General features: G+C 47.4%; 3 protein-coding genes and 1 long non-coding RNA gene across 7 annotated transcripts in view; 1 reads left to right on the top strand and 3 right to left on the bottom strand.

The window, feature by feature from the left end:
- LOC118497671 overlaps nt 1–10,244 on the bottom strand; it is a 28,686-nt gene extending 18,442 nt beyond the window's left edge. The window contains exon 1 of the long non-coding RNA XR_004900191.1: nt 10,176–10,244. This is a non-coding gene — a long non-coding RNA (uncharacterized LOC118497671). The remainder of the gene's footprint in view (nt 1–10,175) is intronic.
- Nucleotides 1–16,109, bottom strand: part of LOC118497666 (carcinoembryonic antigen-related cell adhesion molecule 21-like) — an 834,765-nt gene that overhangs the window by 173,745 nt on the left and 644,911 nt on the right. The gene's annotated exons all lie outside the window — the stretch shown is intronic.
- LOC118497667 (carcinoembryonic antigen-related cell adhesion molecule 1-like) overlaps nt 1–16,109 on the bottom strand; it is a 746,496-nt gene that overhangs the window by 168,550 nt on the left and 561,837 nt on the right. The gene's annotated exons all lie outside the window — the stretch shown is intronic.
- The window catches only part of CEACAM1 (CEA cell adhesion molecule 1), a 40,858-nt gene that overhangs the window by 19,735 nt on the left and 5,014 nt on the right, over nt 1–16,109 (top strand). Inside the window, exons 1-4 of one of the 4 annotated variants that reach the window (XM_028530369.2) lie at nt 3,308–3,477; nt 4,354–4,707; nt 10,173–10,451; nt 10,785–11,039. In XM_028530369.2, coding sequence (XP_028386170.1) covers nt 3,414–3,477; nt 4,354–4,707; nt 10,173–10,451; nt 10,785–11,039 — 952 coding nt within the window. In that variant the 5' untranslated portion in view covers nt 3,308–3,413. Of the gene's footprint in view, nt 1–3,307; nt 3,478–4,351; nt 4,708–10,172; nt 10,452–10,784; nt 11,040–16,109 lie in introns of those variants that run through there. The other 3 variants (XM_036012841.1, XM_036012839.1, XM_036012840.1) reach the window with 3 other exon arrangements.

The raw sequence follows: 16,109 nt of genomic DNA on the forward strand, positions 1-16,109 counted from the left end.
CCAGAGAGTGGCAAAGATGCTCCACAGATGGGAGCCACCCCAGGGAGCTCTTCACACCCACACCCCTCTTTTCAGCAGCACCCACAGCCCAGCAGAGTCTGACCCTCCCCAGCATCCCACAGCCACAGTCCTCACTCTCCATCCTCCCCACAAGGACTGTCAGCTCCTGTATCCAGCCAGGTGTCTCCCCAGAAAAGGCTGGCCCTCTGCAGGCAGCTGCTCCCAACACACCCTCCATGTCCTTCCAGGGGTGAATGCCCACTCATGCATCAGTCACAGTCACAAGGCCACTTTCTCAGAAGGGCTCTGAGATCCCCAGACCAGCTGAGACTCATGTGCGTGCTCCAGATGTACCAGACGCATGCCCTTCACGGACTGTCTCTCAATAATTAACTCTTTAGTGCCATGATTTCAGTGACTAACAGTTTCTCTGTTACAAAGTAACCTCCAGGAGCATAGGGCCCTCTATGTCCTTTTCTCTGTGCAGTTCCCAGGGCCCAACACAGGGCCTGACACATCACAGAAGCTCAGTAAATGCTCATTAAATGGATGAGGAAACCACACAGCAGATGCTTGTCACCCGGGTGACACCTGGAGTCAGACCATGTTCCTTAGACACTAAGACACTGGTGACAGCATGGGAAGAAGCCACCAACTGCCCACGGCTGTCACATTGACAGGCCTGCCATCCTTGTAGAGTCACCACGGAGGACAGGGACCTCCTGACAGAGAGGGGCTGGAACCCCCTCATTCCCGGAAAACCACAGCCCTCCCTGCTTCCACCCTGTGAGTGACATCTCCTGAGGAGGGGGCGGGGCAGCAGCCTGAGTCCTTCTCTCCTCACAGAGACCTGACAGGGCCCAAACCCTGGGCTCTCCACCCCAGTGAGTCACCACCAGGGAAGGGAGGAGTCCGTCCTGACCACAGAAGAACCAGGGGTGACTTCCCCTCCACAGGGTCCCTGGTCCAGGGGGACACCCACCTGTGGTCCCCAGCAGACACCTCACCAGCCAGCCCATGGTGTCCTGGGAAACAAGGGGCACTCACCGTGCATGATGGGACAGGAGGACCCAGGATCTGGGGTTACTTCCATCTCAGAGGGGCTGAGGGTCCCACATGGGCCTCCCCACCCCCTTCCCAAGTCTCCACGTGGAGCTGCTCCAACTGCTGGGCCTGTGGGGATCCCAGGATGACAGGCAGAGACACTGACGACTTGTGGTGGGGACACACAGGGCCATCTGTGGACCAGCCCCCAGGCTTGAGCCTGCTCCTGTAACACTCAGGAGACCCCTCACCTGACCCTTCTTTTGAAACCTCAGGGACAAAGAGCTCCTCCTGAGACAACACATCCCCCTGGGAAACATCTCCTGACACAGGATCAGGACCCCTCTGAACAATGCCTGTCCTCTCACGGGACTCACTCTGCCCTGGGATGGACTTGGGAGGCCTGGGGGGTCACAGTGACAAGGACTTGGAGTGACTGGCCACTCAGCCTGATGGTCAGAGTCCACTTCTGCCCAGGGCACAGGGACAGCTTCCACCCTCTGGAGCCTGATCAGCACCCCTGGTGCAGCTCTGACATGGGCGGCGTCTCCATGCCCTCTAGGGGGCGACATTGAGACATGCAGAAAACACACAGGAACCTCACACAAGAACCTGGCTTTGGCTAAGGAAGTAGAAAAAGAGCCTGATTTCCACACCACACACCTGTCTGGGCCCCTCCCACCCACCTGCTCTGTCCCAGCCCCTCCTCCTGGGGTCTGGGAGCACCTGCTCTGCCAGGGGTCCCTGTGCTGCCACCCACTCCCTTCCTAGCACCACCTATGGGCAAGGTTGGGTGGTCACAGGCAAGTCCCCAGGCAGAGGACAGAGGCTGTCCACATGGTCAGGGAGCACATGGACAGGCTCAGTCAACAGACACAGAGAGAGACAGGTCTCCCTGAAATTGTCCGCTGAGGACCAGAGAACCCACAGCCACCAGACTGCCCACCACCATCTTTATTGCCAGGGCACGCAGGACACCTCTCCCTTCACACCTGGGAACTGCAGGTCCTTCCGAGACACTCAATCCTGGGTCTCTGTCCTTAGAAGCAGAAACCTCGCTGGTGACACCTAAGACAGAGGGTGGGTCCCCTCACCAGTCATCACCCTGCTTGTCCCTTTCTCACCCCAGAGTCACCTCTGTGACCTTCCTGCTGGGAGGACACCCACCTCCCCAGAGCATCTGAGAACCTGGGAAGACCCGGTGCCCAGCTGGGTTTAGTGTCACAAACAGAAACAATCCCCAGGTTTGGGGGCCCCAGGACTCTCTGAATAATGCTGACAGACCCCAAACCAGGACACAGCAGAGACCAGCACTGGGGAGAGAAGGTTGTCCTCGGGGAAGGGTCTCCATCCACCTCCCTATTGAAGTGTGCTCCTGGGCTCCTGTAATGTTTTTAATGATCAAGTTTAGATGTTTACAAGAGATGTCAAATGAAACATTTTGATGGATTTATTAACAAGCACTGGATTCCCACTTCTGTGTTTTGTTCACTGCTATGTTCAGTTTCTTAAAAGGGCTCAAGAGACCAGTATAAGTTCATTAAATATTTGGTAAATGAATAAAAGAAAGAAGGAAAGTGAGCTCCACAGGCCAGCAAGATCAGCCTCCCCTGAGAGCTTGTCAAATGCAGAGTCTCTGGCCCACGGCACCCCTGCAGAGCCAGGGTCTGCATTTGTAAAGGGACTTGGGACCCTCCCAGCACACAGGGGAGGGGGAGGGGCTGTCCAACCCCCACATCACGGGGGTCTCAGTCTGACTGGGCCTCAACATTAGCTGAGAGGCTGGGAAGCAGGATTTCTGTGGAGTCACAAGAGTATCACAATCTTGACCAAGTTCCACAGGTGATCCGATGAACAGCGGGGTGACTGCCTTTGACAAGAGTTCCTGATGTGGCCCCAGGGCTCCTGCTCTGAAAGAAAAAAGCCACAAGGGATGAAAAGAGGCCTGAGGGGGAAGCTAACATGCATCCAAGGTGCAGCTGTGGGGAATGCCCCTCCCGCTGTCCCAGGCTTGTGCTGCTCTACATAGGTCGTGCCTGTGTGCGCACAGGAGGGTTGGGGATGGAGGGGTGGATGATCGCTCAGAGAAAGGCTGAGAGGCGTCAGCAGGTCCCAGGGTCTGAAATCTAAACACAGAAAGAAGGAAAAGAAGGAAACTGGGGAGGCGGGAATGGGGAAGGGAGAGGGAGGGACCCGGTCACAAACTCCGCCCCAACCCACGTGACTGGGGAGTGCTCCTGAACCCCAGCAGGCTCCTCACTGCTGGAGATAGAGGGCAGATCGCACACTTCGGGACAGCGGTGCCCCTGAGCACTTCTGGAATCCAAGCTCCTGTCACAGAGGGAGAAACAGAGCAGACAGCAGACGCCATGGAGTCCCTGTCAGCCCCTGCCCACAGAGGGCGTGTCCCCCTGCAGGGGCTCCTGCTGGCTGGTAAGGAGGGGTAAACTGTGGGGTAAACTGGAGGATGGGGACAGAGACTGGCTGGGACCCCTGGGGAGGACAGGGGTCTTAGAGGAGACAGAAGGCTTCTGCCTGGACCTAAGGGGAGAGGACAGGGAGCAGAGTAGGATGGGGGAGGGGCTCAGCAACAGGGAAATCTCATGATTTGAAGGTGGTGAGGGGAAGAAAACTTCAAATACATTTTAAAAGTTATTCATCACTGAGAAGTAATTTCTGAATACTTATGATAATAATGACAATTTGTGTCTGGGTGACACAAGAACAACTTAACCAGGGCACAACAGTTTTTTTAACCATAAGCCTCATAAATGGGTAAATACACCCCAAGAGGGACAGGACCTGGGATCACTCCCTCATTGCCCCACAGGTACCTGCAGCCTGTTGCAGACACTGGGGGTGCAACAGGGTCAGACAAGCCCCTGCCCCCGTGGAGCTCACACTCTATGGGGAGGAGACACACAAGGAAAGATCTACGTGTGAGGTCAGGTACCCCTGAGTGCCACAAAAGGAAAAGAGCCAGAGCAAGCCAGAAAGTGAAGACAGAGGGTCATTAAAGGAGGTGGTCAGTGAAGGTGTCCCCTTGAACGCCCCTGAGTGTCAGCAGGGGTCTGAGGGCAGTGAGGGGGTGAGCTGGGCAGTATCTGGAGAAAAGCATTTGAAACAGAGGAAACAACAAGTTGAGAGGTGCTGAAGTAATGGCAGCCATGCTGCTGACCTTGACCGTGGGAGACACACATTCACACACACTAAAGCTGAGATGAAGACACCTGCCCAGGAACCTGGGCCTCATCTTTCCCTCCCAACACATAGACCCAAATACTGATGGATTTCTCTCTTCCCTCCTAGTCTCACTGTTAACCTTCTGGAGCCCGCCCAGCACTGCCCGACTCACTGTTGCATCAACCAATGCTGCTGAAGGGAAGGATGTGCTTCTCCTTGTTCTCAATCTGCCTGAGAGTCTCCTCACCTATAACTGGTTCAGAGGGAAAAGTGCGAACAGCAGCCGTGGAATTGGAGCATTTGTAACACAGACTCAAAAATTTACCCCCGGGCCTGCACACAGTGGTCGAGAGACAATATACCCCAATGGATCCCTGCTGTTCCAGAAGGTCACCCTGAACGACACAGGATACTACACCATAGCTATCATAAAAAAGGATGGGCTGACTGAAGAAGCAACCGGACAGCTCCGCGTGTACCGTGAGTGATTGCTCCCTGACCTCTGGGTGTCGGGTGGGTGAATTCTACTCACACACAGGACTGACAGCCCTGGACTCTGCCTCCATCCCCCTCTGCCTCACATCCAGGCTGGGGTTGGACCTTTAGTGCAGGACACACACGGTGGGGACAGACTTCCTAAGATCAGAGTTCCCCTCCCGAATTCCAGCCCTGCACACATTCACCACAGAGAGAAGGACCAGTCTGATGGGAGTAACTCAGCAGAAAGAGACCAGACTCAGTCCAGCCCCCTGGACCCTCCACATGACCATGACCCTGAGAAAGACCCTGCAGGCTTAGTCAGGGCCTGACATGAGGGTGCTCTTTGGGGTATTCACAGAGCTCAAAGGGGCAGTCCCTGCACAGAACCCTGTCCCAGGGCTCCTGATCCAGGGACCCTGGAGAGCCTGGGTCAGGCTGGGTTTGGTCTGTGGACAGGGCTGACTGGGAGCCACAATTTCCCAGGGGCCTCACTCACAGGTACCTTAACCTGGCCACCAGCCAGGACTCAGCTTCCACAGCCACCTCTGGTTACACGTGGAGCCTGGTCCTTCTCCTGAGACTATGAATGGAGAGCACCTGTGGACAAGGTCCCCAGGCCATTAGCTACCTGTCCTGAGGGACATAGATGACTCCAGAGGAAGGTCAGCATCCCCAAGGAGCAACAGAGAAGATGATGCTCCCAGCCCCTCGTCCACCAGGGGTCAGAACAGAGAGTCCTCTGTCGGGGACACAAATGGTAACAGAGGCTGTTAGCTGGGGCAGCTCCTCTGTTCCAAGGGTTAGGTCAGAAATTGGGAAACAACTAAGATTCATCCATAGACAACCTGGCAAGTCTGAGACCACTCACCATCTACCCTGTTTTATTCAGGGGAACTTTCAGGGGAGCAGGGGAGCATTCACGCAGTCACACAGACCAGGACTGTCCAGTCTGAGTCACGCCAAGACCTGTCTGCAGTCACAGCCCATCCTTCCCTCCACTCCAAGGGCCTATCCCACATGTGCAGACCCCGACACCAGCTGTTTGGTCTAATCATTTCTTCTTAGATGTGGCCAACTCAGAGGCAGAGATTCTGGCCTGGGGAGTGAAAGGAAATGGAGAATTAATCTGTTTTCACTCCAGAACCAAAGTACCTGCAGTAACAGAGTCAGTACTGGGAATGCCTAGGCCTTCCCCTCAGGTGGCCAATCCACACCTCCCTGCCCTGGACTGAAATCCCTTCTTTGCTTCCTCATGTGTTGGTGTCACTCCCACTGGATTTGAAGGGAAGGACTTTGCCTCTCACTCCTCACTCCACACCTACAGCCAGTTCAGGGACCAACATGTAACACCCAGTTGCTTCTGATAAAGAAGGAAAGAATTATGATGAATGAATGAATGAGGATAATCTCTATAGAGAATAGAACCTACATATAGAGTCCGGGAGATTTCGGTCACACCTGTTCCCTGTCACTCCAGTGGCAGAGACCCATGTTCCATCCCTCTGACCACCTGCTCCTAAGTGCCCCCAGGAGCCAAGTTTCAAGGTGACTGTGGAGCTGCTTGGCTATTAGGGCTTTCCTGGCTGTACTGGTCCTGCCCTGGGCTCTTGGTCCCTGCTGTCTTTGAAGTCATCTGTAACACTCCCCATGCACCATGGACATTTCTGGCTCTCTCTGCTCCTTCCATGTCCCTCATCTGCCTCCTCCTTCACTCCAGCCCCACTGCCCTGCTCTGCTCTGCTTCCTCCACCCCTCAGGCTCCCCAGATTCTCCTGCTCACACCTGCATCCAGGCCCAGCCTCCTGGGCAAGAGGAAAGGACACAAATCAGTCAGAGCAGCAGCCCCGGCTCCATCAGGAACCAGGTTCCCAGGTCACCAGGAGAAAGAGCCTCTGCTGTGCCCCATCCAGGGCTCCTTCCCTCCCTCATGCCCAGAACAGGAACAGGCCACCTGACAGGGACATGTAACCCATTGATCTACTCTCTATGTGACAGCCAGGGAGTCAAAGGCAGAAGGACAGGCCTCAGTCCCCAAAAGTTCAGGGGATCACTTCACCCCTGACTCGTGACTCACATCTGTGCCTTGGTGTGAGGCTTCCATTCCTTCCAGTGACCTCAAGACCTTCCCATTTGGGGCTGGTGACCCTGTACCATCTGACTGGTTCACTGCCTGTGTCACACACATGTATCCTCATGAAGCACCTTTGCCATGGGATGGGACCCTCTCAGATGGTGAGGTGCACCAGCTTCTGTCCTTTCTCTTAGGTGCAGCCCAGTTTGAATGAATTTGCCCAAACTCTAGTTTAGTGTCCTGAGTTAGAAAGAAAAGGAAGAGCACATGCCACAGCCTGTGTGTGGGTCCCTCCCCATTGGCCTGACTGCCCACAGAAACTGATAACCGAGTCCTTCTTCCTACAGGTACCAACATAACATGTATCTTTTCTACCAATTTTGTATCATCCCTCCCTTTGTGCAACAGACATGCCTACATGTGCCCTCTGGTCACTTCTGTCCTCTTAGCAGGACTCACATTCTCTCTCCAGAGAGTCACTGATTTTTAAATATTATATTGTTGTTCTATTACCAATGTCCCAATTTTTCCTGCTTTTCTCTACTCCACCGCACCCACCATGTGCTCCCACAGTCAAGCCCCACCCTGATGTCCGTTCTGTGGGTCATTCATACATGTCCCTTGACTACCCCTTCCCCTTCTTTCCACCCTTATATCCCTCCCCTGCTCCCCTCTGGTCTCTGTCAGTCTGTTCCTTGTCTCCATGCTTCTGGTTCTGTGTTGCTCATTTGTTTTATTCATTTGGTTTCAATCATAGGTGAGATCATATGGTATTTGTTCCTTATCACCTGGCTTATTTCTTTTAGCATAGTGCTCTCCAGTTCCATCCATGCTGTTGTGAATGGTAGCAGCTCCTTCTTTCTTTCTGCTGCATAGAATTCCATTGTGTAAATGTAACATGGTTTTTGGACCCACTTTTTGCTGATGGGCACTTAGGCTGTTTCCAGCACTTGGCTATTGTAAATAATGCTGCCATGAACATGGGGGTGCATAAGTTATTTTGAATTGGTGTTTCGGGATTCTTAGGATATAATCCCAGCAGTGGAATCGCTGGGTAAAAAGGCAGTTTCATTTTTAGTTTTCTGAGGAAATTCCATACTGTTTTCCACAGTGCTACACCAGTCTGCTTTCCCACCAACAGTGCAGTAGGTTCCCTTTTCTCCACAACCTCTCCAACACTTGTTCTTTGCTGATTTGTTTATGATGGCCATTCTGACCAGTGTGAAGTGGTATTCTCATAGCAGTTTTGACTTGCATCTGTCTGATGGCTAGTGATGCTGAGCATCCTTTCATATGTCTATGGGTCCTCTGTATGTCCTCCTTGGAGAAGTGTCTGTGCTGTCCTTTGTCAATTTTTTAATTGGACTGTTTATCTTCCTGGTGTGGAGTCATGTGAGTTCTTTATATATTTTTGAGATTAAACCCTTGGGTAAGATATCATTTGCAAATATGTTTTCCCATACAGTTGGATCCATTTTCACTTTAATAATGTATTCTTTACCCATGCAGAAGCTTTTAATTGATGTAGTCCCACTTGTCTATTTTTTCCTTTATTTCCCTTGCCCTAGAAGATATATTGGCAAAAATATTGCTGTATGAAATATCTGAAATTTTACTACCTGTGCTTTCCTCTAGGACATTTATGGTTTCACAATTTATATTTAAGTCTTTTATTCATCTTGAGTTTAATTTTGTGTATGGTGTAAATTGGCGGTCAAGTTTCATTTTTTTGTATGTAGCTGTCCAAATCTCCCAATACCATTTATTAAAAAGGGTATTTTTACTCCATTTTATGCTCCTTCCCCCTTTGTCAAATATTAATTGACCATAGAGACTTGGGTTTATTTCTGGGCTCTCTATCCTGTTCCATTGATCTATGTGTCTGTTCTTATGGCAGTACCAGACTGTTTTGATTACAGTGGCCTTGTAGTATAGTTTCATATCAGGAATTGTGATCCCTCCTACTTTGTTATCTTCTCAAGATTGCTGAGGCTATTTGGGGTCACTTTAGGTTCCATATAAATTTTTGAAATATTTGTTCTAAATTTAAGAATTATACCATTGGTACTTTAATAGGGATTGCACTGAATCTATAAATTGCTTTAGGTAGTATGGACATTTTAATTATCATTTTAATTATGTCATTTCTTCTAATCCATGAGCATAGTACACGCTTCCATTTCTTTGTGTCTTCCTGAATTTCTTTCCTCAGGGTTCTGTAGTTCTCCAAGTATAGGTCTTTTATCTTCTTGGCTATGTTTATTTCTAGATACTTTATTTTTCTTATTGCTATAGGGGAGTCACTGATTTCAAACCCACTGTAGCATCTTCCTTTGGTCACACTGTGATGCTGGCTGGACTCAGAACTTGGTCTATGACCTTCAATGTTCTCTTGACAGAGAGATTCCTCCAGAGACTGGCCTTAGATCTTTGGGGCATGAATAATGATTTTCACATATTCTTTCACAATTTAACTCAAAGTTCTCTCTCTAACGCCAAACACAAATGGTCCATAACGGCCATATTTCAGCAAGTTCCAGCTCCCCACTTCCCACAAGTCCCCCTTCTGTAGTTCCTGTGGCCTGAGTGTTTGAGAAAGGGTCCCTGCCTGCTACAGTGGGAGAGAAGACAGTAGAGACTGAGGGCAGAGAGGCTTGTTCTGCTGCCAAAGCCAGTTCTGTGTCCCTCACTATATTCCAAATCACTCCTGAACTCTGCTCAACCCTTTCTGGGGTCACTGTCTCATATCAGCCACCAATGAAACAGTCACCAGGCCTGGGCACACTGCCCACCTCATGGCCCTGCAGCCTCAGTCCTGAACTGATCCCCAGACTTGCTTCTGGGCTCCCTGTGTATGGTTTCTGCTCAACCACCCAGTCCCAGACCACCCTGCCCAGTCTCATCAAGGTATAAGGATTATGGGAGGCTCTTCATGACTCATGTCTAGGATAGCCTTGGAATATGAGGCTACCATGGAAACACATCTTGACCCAGCAATGTACATCTGTGCAGCCTGAAGGGACTCAGCACCTGCACATTCCATATAAGATCTCAAGGTTGGTCAGGCAGTCAGCTGGTCAGTGAAGAACCAGGACAAGTGCCCAGTGGTCTCTTGACTACCAGGCCTATATCTTCCCATGATCAAACCCTGATACTCTAATTGACTTCTGAGAGAATCTGTACTTTCTCCAGACACAGAGCTGGAGGCCTGATGTTCTCAGAGTGCTCATATCAGATCCTTATACACTTGTTTGTCTTGAGATACACAGGCATGCCTTATTCTTTTAAGGACTCAAGTTAGCTGAGTGGTAAGAGGTGCCAACTCTGACTGAAGATGCCTTTGAAAAAGTCAAAGGTACCACCCAGGGCAATGTTCTCTCTGTTACCTGCACAGCACCGTTACCCAAACCCAACATCACAAGCAACAACTCCAACCCTGAGGAGCACAAGGACCCTGTCCTGTTAACGTGTGAACCCGAGACTCAGGACACCACCTACCTGTGGTTGATCAACAGCCAGAGCCTCCAGGACAGCACCAGGCTGGAGCTGTCCAAGGACAACAGGACTCTCACTTTGCTCCATGTCACGAGGACTGACACAGGACCCTATGAGTGTGAAACCCGGAACCCAGTGAGTGCTGGCCGCAGTGACCCCTTCACCCTGAATGTTCTCTGTGAGTAACTTCTGTCCCTGTGTGGTCCAGGCTGGCCAGTCAAATCCACATGCCAGGGGCCAGGCTACATCCCTCTCAGTCCAAGTACACAGACCCTCACCCTGGACACTCATGCTGATCATGGCTCCCTGTCCCAGGAAAATACAGTCAGGCCTCAGGGTTGGGACAAACAGGTTGTCTCAGACTCAGCTCAGTGAACACAAGGAGTGTGTTGGGACCTTTCACAACAAGGATGGGGCTCAGCTCAGAGGGACACTATGGCCCTTACATAGGCCAGGAGCTTCCCCTTCCTTCTGATGACATCATGTGTGGCTTTTGCTCTGTTTGCTCCAGATGGCCCAGATGCCCCCTCCATTTCCCCCTTGGACTCCCATTACCTACCAGGGGCAAACCTCAACCTCTCCTGCCACGCAGCCTCTAACCCACCTGCACAGTATTCTTGGCTTATCAATGGGAGACCCCAGCAACCCGCACAGGAGCTCTTTATCCCCAGCATCACTGCAAATGACAGTGGATCCTATGCTTGCATCGCCCATAACTCTGTCACTGGCTATAACAGGACCACAGTCAAGAATATCACAGTGTCTGGTAAGTGCCTCCTGGACCATCAGCACTGAGCTCTGGGGTGGAGGTTGGTCTGGTTTTGAGAAAAGAGCCTGGATGTTGTCTCCATCCTATGGCCATGGACACAGCAAACCACAAATCCTTCCCTGACCCCTCCCCCACATCTCTGTAGTCTCTCTCTTCCCTTGCTCTTCTGATTTCTCATGGCAGAGCTGGGGTCCACCCTTGGAAAGTGAGGAGAGGTTCTCTCAGATCCTGAAGCCCCATGTGGTAGAGGGGATTTCACAGAGAGATCAAAACAAGTATCCCCAAGGTCAAGTTGCTTCTTCTGTCACTAACACATCCCTTCTGTCACATCCTTCTTTTCTGTGACCCACTCCATATCATACAGGGAACATACAAGGTTTTGAGTCAAGCTAACCTTTCTCCCCAAATGAAAGGGTGAAACCCCCCCAAGGAGGGTGAGCAGGACAGTCCCCTGCTCCCTGCCCTGCTTCAGGCTCACCTGGTGCCTGACCCTGCTGTCCCCTGTGCTGGGATAGGGCCCTGGAGGAGTTGCATGGGTGGCCTGTCCTCAGTCTGGCCAAACCGAGCCATCCATCAACATCAGAGCTTCCCTCAGGCCAGGCTGCATGGAAACAGCCACAGTGTAGCTGCCTCTGAGCTGTGTGCTGGCTCTGAGGTCACCATAGACCCCATCTGAAGAGAGGATGCTGGGGGTTATCAGTGTGAGGTCTCCAACCCCATCAGTCCCAGCAAAAGTGACCCCTTCAGGCTGGGTGTACAATGTAATTGACTACTTGCCCCATCTTCCACCTTTGTGGGATGATTGCTCTACCAATGGTGTGCAGAATACAGAGAAGTCACAGGGGGCTGAATGTCAATTAGGATACCATTTCAGTAAACAGAATGGCAAAATGGTCAACATCTCAGTCTCTGAATCACGTATTCTTAGTTTCTTATCCTGGGTCTAGTATTCACTGTTACCTTGCACATGGCTTTTCATTATCATTTTTATGTAATAAAATATACATAAAATTTTACCATTTTAACTATTTTAAGTGTGCAGTTCATAGTATTAGTACATTCATAACAATGACTGTGCAACTATCACCACTATCCACTTCCAGAACATTTTCATTTTACCACACTAAAACTCTATCCACTAACTCCTCACTCCCCCACTGCCAACCCTGGAAACCACCATTCAGGGTACTTTGTATCAGTGGAATCACATGATATTTGCCCTTTTGTATCTAGTTTATTTCACTTATCATAGTATTGTCAAGGTTCATCCATGTTGTGCATGTATCACAATTTCATTCCTTTTAAGCGGGTGTGTCAAACTCATTTTCACCAGGGGCCACATCAGCCTTGTGGTTGCCTTCAAAGGGCTGAATGTAATTTCAACTCCTTAACAGTTAAGAAGTAGTTACACTTATACAGTCCTAAAATTATGTCGACCCTTTGAAGGCAACCATGAGGCTGATGTGGCCCCAAGTGAAAATGTGTTTGACACCCCTGCTTTTAAGGCTGAGTAATATTCCCTTGTATGTGTCCACCACATTTCATTTATCACTCATCCATCCATGAATTTCTGGGTTGTTTCTACTTTTTGCCTATTGTGAATAATACTATTGTATACAAATATCTGCTCAAATCCCTGTTTTTAATTCTTTTCAGTACATACCCAGAAGTAGAATTGCCCGATCAAATAGCAATTCTTTGTTCAGTTTTTTGGTGAACTGTCATACCATTTTCCACAGTGGCTGCATCACTTTAGATTCCTGCCAGGAATGTATAGAAGTTCCAGTTTTTCCCCATTCTTGCCAACAGATTGTTTTCTGGGTTTTTGGTTTGTGTGTGTGTTTTAGTAACAGTCATCTTAATGGGTATGAGGTGCAAATATCATTGCAGTTTTGATTTGCATTTCCCTAATGATTAGTGATGCTGAGCATCTGTTCATGTGCTTATTGTCCATTTGTATGTCTCACTTGAAGAAGTATCTACTCAGTTCCTCTGGCCATTTTTAATTGTATTTTCCATTGTTGTTGATTTGTAATAGTTATTTATATATTCTGGATATTAATCCCTTACCAGATATATGATTTTCAAATATTTTCTCCTATTCTTTGTGTTGCCTTTTCACTTTGTTGACAGTGCCCTTTGATGCACAAAAGTTTTTAATTTTGATAAAGTCTGATGTATCTATTTCTCTTTTTTGAGTTTGCATTTGGTTTCCTACCCAAGAAATCATTGCCAAACCCAATGTCATAAAGCTTTCACCCGATGTTCTCTTCTGAGAGTTTTTTAGATTTAGATCTTTGATCCACTGTGAGCTAATTTTTTGTATACAGTGTTAAATAAGAAATCAAATTCATTCTTTTGATGGATATACAGTTTTCCCAGCACCATTTCTTGTAAAAACTGTCCTTTCCCTATTGGATGGTCTTGATACTCATGTCAAAGTCATCTGACTACATATGTGAGGGTTTATTTCTGGGCTTTCTGTTCCACTGGTCTATATGTCTGTCTTTATGCCAGTACCACACTGTCACTACTGTAGTTTTGTAGGAAATTCTGAAATCAGGAAGTGTGAATCCTCCCACTTTGTTCTTCTTTTTCCAGATTGCTTTGGCTATTTGGGGGTCACCTGAAATTCCATATGAATTTTAAGATAGGTTTTTCTATTTTTGTCCAGAAAGCATCATTAGGATATTGATAGGACTGCACTGAACCTGTAAGTCACTTTGGGCAGTATTGTCATCCTAACAATATCGAGTCTTCCAATCCATGAACACAGAATCTCTCTCCATTTATGTCTTTAACTTTTCCTTCTCAGCAATGTTTTTTGTAGATGTTCAGTACGTCTTTTACCTCCCTTGTTAATTCCTAAATAAGTTCATTCTTTTTGGTGCTATTGGAAATGGATTTCTTAATTTCCTTTCTGAATTATTCATTGTTCTTATACAGAAACACAACTGATTTTCACATGTTGATTTAGTATCTTCAGCTTTGCTGAATTTATTCATTCTAACATTTTTTGTGACATAGTTTCCTACATATAAGATCATATCATATGCAAACAGAAATAATTTTAGTTTTCCTTTCCCATTTAAATGCCTTTTATTTCTTTTTCTTGCCTAATTACTGGCTCAGACTTCCAATACTGTTTACAGTGGAAATGGCAAAAGCAGGCATCTCTGTCTTGTACCTGATCTTAGAGAAAGAACTTCCAGTCTTTCACAGTTGAAAGTAGTGTTAGCTGTGGGTTTTTAATAAAAGGCCTTTATGTTGAGGTAGTTTCCTTCTATTCCTTGTTTGAGCATTATCATTATGAACCGATGTTACATTGTGTCAAATATTTACACTGATTCAATCTCCTTGCTATTTATAGGTCTATTCATATTTTCTCTTTCCTTGTGATTCCATCTCAGTATGTTTTGTGTTTCTATGAATTTGTCCAATTTCATCTAAGTTACTCAATATGTTAGCATATGATTATTTATAGTACTATCATAGTTTTTTAAAGATTTTATTTATTTTTAGAGAGGGAGAAAAAGAGAGAGAAAGAAAGAGGGAGAGAAACATCAATGTGTGACTGCCTCTCACGCACTCCCAACCGCACTCCCAACCAGGGACCCAGCCTGCAAACCAGGCATGTGCCCTGACTGGAAACTGAGTTGATGACCTTCCAGTTTGCAGGTCAGCACTCAATCCACTGAGCCACACCTGCCAGGGCTATAGTACTATTATAATTCTTATTTGTTCTGTAGAATTGGTAGTAATGTTCCCACTTTCATTTCTGATTTTAGTGATTTAAATCTTTTTTTTAGTCAATCTACTTAAAAGTCTGTCCATTTAGTTAATCCTTTTTTTTAGAGGAACAAATTTTTGTTTTCATTGATTTTCTCTATTGTTTATCCATTCTGTATTTGATTTATCTCTACGCTAACTATTTATTATTCCCTTCCTTCTGCTACCTTTGAGTTTATTTTTTTCTTTTTTCTCAGCTTTAACTTGTAAGATTAGGTTATTGATTTGAGGTCTTCTTTTTTAAAGTAAGCATTTACAATTACAAATTTTTTTTTATTATTTTATTATTGTTCAATTACAGTTACCTACATTTACTCCCCATCACTCCCTCCCCACCCCAGCCAAACCCTCCTCCCTCCCTTGCTTCTATCCCCACCTTGGTTTTGTCCATGTGTCCCTTTATAGTTGTTCCCAAAAACCCTTCTCCCCTTCTCCCCACTAACCCCTCCCACCTCCCCTCTGGTTACTGTCACATTATTCTTAATTTCAATGTCTCTGGTTATATCTTGCTTGCTTTTTTCTTTTGTCAATACAATTATAAATTTCTTGCACAAGATTCTAAACTTCTCTGAGCCTCATATTTCACAACTGGAAGTTACAACAAGAGGACCTGTTTCATGGTATTGCTTTAAATATTTAATGTAATGATCAGTTAACCCTTTAACAAAATGCCACACACAGTGGAAATGATCCGTAAGTGTTAGCTACTATTATTATTACTATTACCATTAGCCTCTATGAAGTCTGGTAGCTCTGAAGTCAAATCCCAGATCCCTCTCTTATGACTTTGGGAAACTTTGTCAGCACTGTAAATCCTCTAATTTTTCATTAGTAAAATAAAATAATATCTATCAGACAGGGTTGTTACAGGAATCAAATAAGATGTAAATAGAGAATTTAGCACAGACCCTGGCACATAGTAAGCATCCCCTAACAGTAGCCAACATGAACATTAGTCATCAAGCTTGAGTTTGCTATTGAGGACAACAGAAATAAAAAGAAGAAACAGATGAAAAATGATTTATGTTTGGGGGAGTAGGAGGAGCATTACACCCAAAATTCACTGGGACATGGTCACTGACTAAATACAGGAAAAGAAAAAAGGAGTTGAATGCAGTTTCAAGCCTAGTTTGTTAGTTTTTATCCCCTGAGGTACAGCCAACATAGGATTAGACATGCAGAGTATTTATTGGAAAAAATGCCTGTGCAGGAAAGTGGGATGGAAGTGGGAAGAGCCTGGCAGGTTCCTCAGACCATGGTGCAGATCTGACTCCTGTG

The sequence above is a fragment of the Phyllostomus discolor genome, chromosome 12 (genome assembly GCF_004126475.2).
Source record: "Phyllostomus discolor isolate MPI-MPIP mPhyDis1 chromosome 12, mPhyDis1.pri.v3, whole genome shotgun sequence".
NCBI classification, from domain to species: Eukaryota; Metazoa; Chordata; class Mammalia; order Chiroptera; family Phyllostomidae; genus Phyllostomus; species Phyllostomus discolor.